This window comes from Lathyrus oleraceus, chromosome 3, assembly GCF_024323335.1.
Source record: "Lathyrus oleraceus cultivar Zhongwan6 chromosome 3, CAAS_Psat_ZW6_1.0, whole genome shotgun sequence".
NCBI classification, from domain to species: domain Eukaryota; kingdom Viridiplantae; phylum Streptophyta; class Magnoliopsida; order Fabales; family Fabaceae; genus Lathyrus; species Lathyrus oleraceus.
The window spans coordinates 81,212,082-81,222,680 of NC_066581.1; the positions used below are offsets into that span (position 1 = coordinate 81,212,082).

The following is a 10,599-nucleotide window of genomic DNA, read 5'->3' on the forward strand; positions in this document are numbered from 1 at the left end:
CATAAATTATTACACCTAATATTTAGGTCAAATATTATTCATTGTATTTATACACTAAACTGTGTTTTTATTTTTTTAATAAATAAAAATATGTATTTATACAAAAAATATTTTTTTTTATAATTATTTTCATAATATAAATATAATTTTTTTCATTAATCAACTTTATTATTGTATTAACCACAAAAATATAGATAATTAACTACATATTTTATTAATCAAGTTTATTACTTAATAATCAATAAAATATATACTATTAACCAAATTTTGAAATTAAAAAATAAAATATAATAATTGATTTTTAACCAAAATCTATATTTTATACTTTAATGTCAGAATTTAGTTAATACTATGTATTTTATTGGTTAATGAAATAGTAAATTTGATTAATGAATTATAAGTAAAATATGTGGTTAATAATCTATATTTTTGTAGTTAATTTAATAATAAAATTGATTAATAAATTTTTTTATATTTGTCTTATAAAAATAATTTTAAAAATGGAAATATTCTTTTATGAATAATATTTCTTTATTTATTAAAAAACAAAAAAAAATACTATTTATCATATAAATACAATGAATGCTATTGGGCGTAAGAATAGCATTATTGAGTGTAAGAATAATGCTATTGAGTGTAAGAATAGCATTATTGTAAATATAAATAGGTTGTATAGATATACTATTTGTTCACTTGTGCTTTATTTCCTTCTAATCAAATTTTTTCTATAACCTTATACACATAACAAAAACCGATCAAGAAAACAGAAAATGAAGAAAGAGAATCAAACAGTGATCATTGTTGGAGCAGGCCCTTCTGGTCTCTCTGTAGCAGCATCCTTAACAAACCAATCCATTCCTTACATAATCCTCGAAAGAGAAAACTGTTTTGCGTCTCTATGGAAAAAATATGCATACGACCGTCTTCATCTTCACCTCAAAAAGCAATTTTGTGAGCTTCCACATAAGCCATTTCCACCTTCCTTTCCATCATACATTCCTAAGGAAAAGTTTTTGCAGTATTTAGAAGACTATGTATCTCACTTCAAGATCAATCCTGTGTATCATAGGACAGTGGAGTATGCGGAGTTTGATGAAGGCTGTGAGAAATGGAAGGTGAAGGCTGTGAATAAGGATTCCGGTGAAGTTGAGGAATACGATGGAAGGTTTTTGGTTGTGGCTAGTGGTGAAACCAGTGACCCTTTTGTACCTGAGATTGAAGGGTTGAAGAGTTTTGGTGGGAAGGTGATTCATTCAACCAGGTTTAAGAATGGGAAAGAGTTTAAAGATGAGCATGTTCTTGTTGTTGGGTCTGGGAATTCTGGTATGGAAATTGCATTGGATCTTATCAACCATGGTGCTAAAACTTCAATCCTCGTTCGAAGCCCGGTAACTTTTTACTTTTATGATATAAATAAGTTACAATAGTTTTCCAACTATTTTTCATCTAGTTGATTATACTTTGATATGTTTCAGACACTAAATACGTCTTTACTAATTTAGAGAATTGTGAATTCAAACCCACAATTCTGTAACACAATTATAATAAAACTTGAAGACCATAATATGTAATGGGTTGATTGGAATTTGCAGGTTCATATATTGTCAAAAGGAATGCTGAATTTAGGGTTATTTATGATGAAGTATTTGTCAATGAAGATAGTGGATTCATTAATGGTGATGCTTAGTAAACTGGTTTATGGTGATATGACTAATTATGGAGTTGGTAGGCCTAATGAGGGACCTTTTTACATGAAAGTTAAGTACGGCAAGTATCCAGTTGTTAATGTTGGAACCTATCAGAAAATTAAATCTAAAGAGTTAAAGGTACGTTAAATATGAATAATGAATAATGATATTTATAGTATATGCTTTTATGATATCTGTAAAGTATATGAATATAATTATTGTTGTGACGTGACGCATCAGCATTGTGAATGTGTTGTGTAGGTGTTGCCAACGGAGATAGAATGCTTAAGTGGCAATAATGTGTTGTTCAAGAATGGTGAATTGCATACTTTTGACTCTATTATTTTCTGCACTGGTTTCAAGAGATCCACACATAAGTGGCTTAAGGTGCGTAATTTATTTTTAAAACATTGTTTTAAATTGTAATTAGATGATTAATGTTATGTTTTGGTGTATAGGGAGATGATTATCTTTTGAGTGATGATGGTATTCCGAAGCAAAGTTACCCTTTTCATTGGAAGGGAAAGAATGGTTTGTATTGTGTTGGATTATCAAGGAGGGGCTTATATGGAGCTGCTCAAGATGCTGAAAATGTAGCAAATGATGTTAGATCCATCATGCAAGAAATTGTATGATCATATATGGCATTATTGTCATGATTCTTGATTAGCTTCCAATTGGTGTTAGAGATGGAATTTAGAGGATTTAGACATTTGGTATAATAAGTTGTGGGTTTGAATTCACAATTCTCTAGTAATAGTAGTATCTACTATATTGGCATTATGATATTTATTTGTACTTCGTCTTATTTGAAAATGTTTAATATCACAGAGGAACATAGATTGTTCCATTTTGTTTAAGACCTTTTCTAAAGAATAAAACCAGTGGTCTAACAATTTAAGCTCCTTTTGGGTGGAATTGAATTATTTATTTTTTATTTTAAAGTCGGTTTTAAATTTAAAATTGTTTCACAAAAGTAAAGTTTTCATTTGATTTCAAAATAATGTTTTTATTAAAATTTAAAATAAAAATAGGTTTGGTCTAAAGCTTAAGATACGGTTGTCATTGGTCTGGTTGCTGACCACTACATCATTCATTATTGACCACCACTACAATCACGTTTAACCACCGTTGATCACGGTTCTGATCACTATGACTACCATTAACCATATTTGACCACCACTTTGATCCCAATAAACCATCACTGGTATCAATACCCACCACAAATTACCACCACTTTGACGAGCATAAATCACCATTTTGATGTGTATTTTGTTAGATAATAAGCAATTGTTTTTTATTATAATTGGATTAAGGATATTATTGTCTATTTGACACTTTTAAAATCCTAATAGAAATTCTAATCACTTTCTTTTTTTTTTTACTATTTCTAATGTTTATATGGTATCATAGAACAAGGTTAAGATAATGCGGATTTAATTCAGATTCAATTATGTCATAAGTGTGTTTTTACTGTGAGTGCGTTAATTATTATTATTTGATTATATAATATTGCTCTTCCATAATTAATTAAAATGACTAGTGATAAAGATGACTTTCTTCAATCTATTAGTGTTTAATTGAATAAACAAAATTATTCTCATTAGAGTTATATAATGATTTTTTTTAAAGGAAATAGAATGTTGAGTTATGTTGATGGAACATCTGTTAAGCCTACTGATAAAAAGGATGGAAAATATGAGAAGGATTTAGAAACATAGAATGTTAATAAGTCGGAGATTCTTTCTTTGATTAATAATTCATTTTCTATGTTGATAGGCATGCAACTTACAAAACATGATACTGCTAAGGATGTTTGGGATCATTTGAAATGTTTGTATGTTACATCTAATTTTGCAAAACAATATCATCTAGAGATTTATATTCGGATCCTAAAGTAAAATAATATGACAATTTAGAAATTTTATTCGGACATGTCTAATTTGTGGGAACAATTGGAACTCACTGAATCTGATGCATTGCGAGCTTTCAAATCATACATTGATCGTAGAGAAGAGCAACATTTGGTTCAGTTTTTGATGGCTCTTTGAGATTATTTTTAAGGGCCTCGTGGGACTATTTTTCATCGCACTCCTATTTTCGTTGTTGATTCAATAGTTAATATTTGTTGGCAGAAGAAATATGACTCAAGTCTAACTCTCATTCGCATTATGAAAGAGAAAATCTCTTTCATTCTCCATCTGCCTTTGTTGCTACTTTTAACAAAAGGAAACCCACAAGGAAAAGTTGGTATTAATGAATTTTCTTTTTGCAAGGAAAAGGGACATTGGAAAAGACAATGTCCAAAATTGTTGAAGTCGAGGAGAAAGAATTTTAAGACTCCATCATTCATGTTATTGATGCTGCTCCATTTACAGTTACTCCTCCTGGTTACAATATTGGTCATGTATATCCATCTGAGACTACTTCATAGGTATCTGATCTTGCTGAGCAGTTTCAAAAGTTTCTTGTCACTTAACCACATGATATATTTGCCTCGTATGTTAAAGGTTTGATGTAACACCCTAAATCCCAAACACTTATTTAATAAAAATGTGAAATAATTTTCTCAAAAATGGTGTTGCATTTTCTCAATATAAAACATCTTACTCAAATTTCATAATAAAACAGTGGAACTCAAAAAACGTCAATTCAACTTAATTGTCTCATAATTCTAAATGACCTCATTTCAAAACATGAAGAAAATAATTCAAAAACTTTCAAAAATGCATAACAAAGTATAACTTGTCCCACTCTTACACTATATGAGGGACACACAAAAATTTTAAATAAAGTCAAAAGGGATAAACCATGAAGAAAGTCACCACTACTACAAATAACACATTCATGTCTGACGCGAAATGGATTTCACCTCGGTTGCAATGTCGAGGTAACAAAGGGTGACATGAAAAGTGGGAGCTTTACCCATCGGTTTAAAAATAACCGAGGGTTTAGTTTAAATGGTCATGGGTTCGAACCTCATCAATAATTTTTTTATATTTTCCAAACTATCACCATATATCTCTCAGTTTTATAACAAAAATGAGGGATAAGATATATATATTTTTTAAAATACTTATTACATTATTTAGACAGAATATTAATAAATTAATTTGTTTACAAACTATATTGTTTACACAGAATATTAAAGTAAAAATGTTGTTCTTCATCGTCATTGTTGTCGGTGAAGAACAAATGGTGGATCTCTTGGAGAATAGCAACTGTTAGGAATCATCGTTTCATTGATCTTAAAGAAGATCAAATGTTGAATGCAATATATTCTCTATGGTTTTTACATTCATTTGTTTATGATATAAAACAAAACAAAAAGTTAGATAAATAAAATAAATATTCAGTTATATGATTATATAAGAACACAAACATTGAACTCTAAATAATTTTCTACATTTTCAATCCATCACTTGCAAAGTAAATATAGTACTCTCACCAACCACATATTAAAAACCTAAATTTTTTATGATCTTGCAATCTATCACATTGATACCGTACTCTGATTAGACATAGAGGGTTTCACAACGTTTGGCTTTCTTGTGGATTCACTAATATTCATAATGCTTTTATAATAAGGCTTTTCGGTTTCAAGAGGATCACTAATGATATTGTCTTGAGCATTGACACTCATTAAATGGACGACAAAGATTTGTTTAAGGACGGTGAAGAAACACACTGATATTTTATCTCAATAAAATATATTTCAACCCAAGCGCCAAATACCTCTCGGTTTCTGTTAAAAACCGAGGAGAAAAAGCTTTTTTTCAATATTTACATTTTTACATAGAATAATAAAATAAATTGTTCAAACAAATCAACCACACACCTCTCGATTTCTATTAAAAATCGAGGGGAAAAAGTTTTTTTTTTAATATTTATATTGTTTACACAAAATAATAAAATAAATTGTTCAAACAAATCAAGAGTTTGACAAAAGATTCTTGGAGAACAACATATCTTTCCAAAATTCTGATAAGTTAAATATCCCAAATAAAAGATTTTTTTTGTACTTGCAATTTATCCCAGAGAGATTTCATTATCTTGAGTCAATATTTTTCATGACAAATGTTTTTCATGGCAAATGATTTTATATGACAGAGAACGTGAAAGAGAAATGGATAATTATTTTTAGGAATAAATTTCTCAATGTTGTTAACCGAGGAAAGCAATAAATTTCTCAATATTTTCTTTGATTGACAACATAGGAAATTTATTACAAAAATACAATAACAACATCAACATTATTATGTGAGATAGATTGCAAAGGCGGGAAAATCTTAGTGTAAAATATGTTTAACGAGTGTTTTTATAGTAAAATATGATGATTAAACACTTCGGTTTTATTATAAAACCGAGATTTTTTATCTTCTCTTTTTAACTATCACCTCGTTGATGGCGAAAACTGATGTGAATAATTCTTTTGTTTTTTTAAAATTACATTATTTACACAGAATATCAGAATAAATTGTTTACAACAAATCTTTGCTCTTATTACTGAAAATCTTCGCTGACATTTTTGCTCTTATGTTCTAACCCTTCGGTTAAATAGAAAACCGAAGGGTTAGAACATTTTGTTTACACTTATAAACAAATAAAATCATAAACTACGTTAGCTGAGAATCGAAGTTTGTACTGAGTTATTTTTTCACCTCGGTGTTATGAAAAACCGAGGGAATGCATGGTTTTTTTTTGTTTTTTTAATAATAAAAAATAGTGTGCCTTAGCTTTATACCTCAGTTTCTATTGTTCGAGGTGAAAGTTTTGTCATGAAAAGCGTTATTTGTTGTAGTGTACTATGTTATCCTCCAACTCAATAGCAATTAAGGCTCCTCTACCTGAGTATTTGTACCACAAAAGAAAAGAACAACACATAAGCAAATAAGGGGTGGGAATACATTCATAAATGTTAATGGTAAATAAAACAGTGAGGATAGTTCAATCATATTATACGTCAATCACATATATTCATTCACAACAATAATCAACCACAACATAGATATATAATGGAATCCAATCAACACCTCTACTCCAATGCATGTGTACTAAGTTTTGGATATCAAAGTTATGTTGCTGATTTATCCATCCATCGATGGTTCCTCTCTGAACCTGGTTCCTCTCTAAACCAAAACTCATCCTAGGTCCCCACTTATGAACCAGGAACTCTTCATTGGACCGAAGTCTCATACTCGTCACTTGTTCCCACTTCTGAACCAGAAACTCGTCATTGGATCGAAGTCCGTCACCATCATCCTCGTCACCGGTCCCCTCTTCTGAACTACCAACTTGTCTCTGGGCCTAAAGTTCATACACCTATATCTGATATACATGATGCATTAATGCAACAGACAAATACAAATACAACGCTCATCTCAATCTCCAACTCCAACACTCGTCTCAGGTTCCTCTATGAACTTATGACTCATCATCGGGCCGAAGACCAAGACTCGTCATTGATCCCCTATCTAAACCAGTAACTCATCATTGGACCGAAGTTCATACATCTCCAATACAAGGCCACAATGAATGGTTCCTCTCTGAACCAAGCACCTCGACATAATTCAACATATAATATAAACATTGTCAATATAAGACCACAACAGCGGTTCCTCTCTAAACCACACATCTCAGCATAACTCAACATTGATATATATATATATATATATATATATATATATATATATATATATATATATATATATATATATATATATATATATATATATATATATATATATATATATATATATATATATATATATATATATATATATATATATATATATATATATATATATATATATATATATATACTCTCTGAATTACTCAACTCATCATAAATATATAATTACAACTCAACATAAATATATAATTATATAATTACTACACAATACTCATAAACAAGTAAAATAGAATTATACAACCATCAATATTCAACAGGTTCAACTCATAACTCAACAGAGTTCACAACTAACTCTTCCACTTTTTATTTAAGGATTACGAGTCACAAGGTGTACTCTAACCTTAACTTAACTACTCATTAACTCGACTCTGAACATGTCAGATGACTCAAAAATCAATCTTGATATACACAACACTCCAAACACATCAACATAACTCAATAACTTACTCATAACTCTAAGCACATCAAACTCAACTCTAACACGTCAAATGACTCAAACTCAACCCTAAACATTTCAGGCTCAACTCTAATAATATATGATACCTCAAACTCAACTCAACTATAAACATATCAAATAACTCAAACTCAACTTTAAACATATCGAATACCTCAAACTCATCTATTAACATATTAGTGACTGCCCATTTTGGTTAAACATTGTTTTGTATCACATTTGAACCTTAACTCATTAACACCCCACTCTTAATTCAAATCAACTCTAAAACATATCAAACTCAACTTTATTAATTTAAATAAACTCTAAAACATATCACCTAACTTAAATTAAATTTATTTATAAATATATTTAATTTCTTAAATTGCTAAAGGGTTTTCCAAAACTCTGGACTTAACCCTAAATTGTCTCACTTCAAAATAACACTGAATATATAGACTTATGGTAAAATTATGAAACTTTCCAATTTAAAATCTTTTTAAATCCTATTTCAAATACAATTGATTGCATCTTGATTTGAATATTCTAACTCTAGTTCTATTCATTTCAATTTAGCCATATCACAATATCTCTTGCATAAACTTTAAAACAGAATGTATGACTTCAAAATAGAACAAAACATTATACACTTATGATAAAATTATGAAACTCTATAATTTAAAAGATCGCTAATCCCTATGTCTAACACAACTGACCTCATCTTAAACAGACTTACGAAACTTAAGTTACGTGTGAAACAAGATGACCAACGCAACTGACGACACCTCAAACGAACTTACGGAACTCAAATTACGTAGGAAACAAGGTGGTCAATCCCCTTATGTGACTACATGTAACCTGAGTATTTTGGTTAGAAGGATTTTGGAGGATTTATTTTTATTCATAACATTGAAAATCGTCAAATTTAGAGAAACTCAAAATTTGTATTGGAGAAGGATTTTAGAGGACTTAAACAAATTGTTCAAATATAATTTTTGTTGTTATACTATTTCAAAACATTCATTTTTTAGGGAGACTTCTACAATGTTCACTACTATCATATCATATTGAGGAGTGAGACTTCGAAGTACCTTTTCAACCTTCATTTTCTCTGTCAAAGTCTCTCCATAATTCTTCATCTGGTTGGTTAAGTCTTGAACCCTTGTGAAGAAATCTGATAGCGGTTCACCCTCTTTCATATGCAGCATTTCATACTACTTTTTCAAAGACTGGAGGCACACCTTCTTGACCTTTGCATCTCCACCGTAGTATTTTTTCGGCATGTCCCATGCTTCTTTCGAAGTTGCAACATGATCTATTTTGTCAGACACTTTCGCTTCAACACATTGAAGAATATAAAATATGGCCTTATGGTCTTTCTTCTTGGATTCCTTATATGTTGCCTTCTGAGCATCTGTCACATTTTCTACTAGCGGTTGAAGCCCATCTGCTACATACTCAGACACATCTTGAACATTGAAGATAACTCTCATCTAAATGCATCATTTTTCACAATTCTTGTCATAAAGAACTGGAAGATTTGCATGGAAGTTATTGTCGCCTATTCCAACCATAGCTACAATCACTATTGAATCCGGATCAGAACCGGTCTCGTGATACCATATGTTGGTGTTATTACACCTTGTGAATGCAAATGTTAATTGAGAGAAAGATAGAGGGAGTATTGTAGTGGAAGAGAAGAAGAAAGAGAGTAATGAATATTGAATAAGAGAAGTGAAGTTAGAAAGTGATTACAAAGCTACATAAGTAATTAGTATATATACACACACATGTAGTAACTAACTAATTAACTAAGTTTGAATTAATACACACAAACGAGATTGGGATTTTGAAAATTACGAAGGAATTGAGTGAAAAGAATGAAAGTATTTTGGAGGATTTATTTTTATTCATAACATTGAAAATCATCTAATTTAGAGAAACTCAAAATTTGTATTGGAGAAGGATTTTAGAGGACTTAAACAAATTGTTCGAATATAATTTTTGTTGTTATACTATTTTAAAAATTAAGAATATGTTAATGATAAACATTATTTTATTATTTTAAATAAATAAAATTTCAAAAAATATTAAATATTTTTTATATATTTAAAAAAAACATTTTTCCAAGTCCTCCATTTCCCCCTAAACTATGTTGTAAAGTGTAACAAGATTAAAATCTAAAAAATTGTAACAATTAAAATAAAATTAAAATTAATTTTTCTAGTCTAACCGTTTAAAACACACAAATTATAGTTTAAAAAAGTGAATTAGTGGGATGACAAACCCATAACTCTATAGTCATGTTTTTACACAGTGACCAATTGAGCTCATTTTACAAGAAATAAAAATTAATTGGGCGGGGTAGTTTAGTAGATACTATAAATTGCTGCTATATAATTCATAAACAAATTCTAGTTGAAATTTATAAATTAACAATTAAGAAAAACATTTAATTTTTTATTTTCTACTCCCTCTGTTGGTGACTTTCTTGTAAAAAAATTATTTCTTTTTAATTGTCACTTGTAAAGTTTAAGGTAGTATTAATTGCAATTTTGTCAAAATTACTCCTAGATAATGATTGCAGAGAGAGAGAAAAAGTAAAATGAATGTAATAAATAATTAAGGATATTATAGGTAAAAGAAGAATTATTGTTTGAAAAGTAACAATAATGATTATCTTCCTTGGTATGTGTAAAAAGTAAAAAAATTACATTTAAAAAAGAACGGAGGGAGTAATAAAATAAATCAGAATTATTGCGTTGACCTTGGACCAGACCTCATCC

At 29.4% G+C, this 10,599-nt stretch overlaps 1 protein-coding gene across 1 annotated transcript; it reads left to right on the forward strand.

Annotated features, from left to right (window-relative positions):
- Nucleotides 1-680: 680 nt before the first annotated feature.
- LOC127125454 (probable indole-3-pyruvate monooxygenase YUCCA10) lies at nucleotides 681-2,548 on the forward strand. Its single transcript, XM_051054224.1, has 4 exons — nucleotides 681-1,388; nucleotides 1,593-1,826; nucleotides 1,950-2,075; nucleotides 2,147-2,548. Exons 1-4 carry the CDS (start codon nucleotides 771-773, stop codon nucleotides 2,321-2,323), a joined length of 1,155 nt encoding a protein of 384 aa, XP_050910181.1. The 5' UTR covers nucleotides 681-770; the 3' UTR covers nucleotides 2,324-2,548.
- The last annotated feature ends 8,051 nt before the right edge of the window (nucleotides 2,549-10,599 follow it).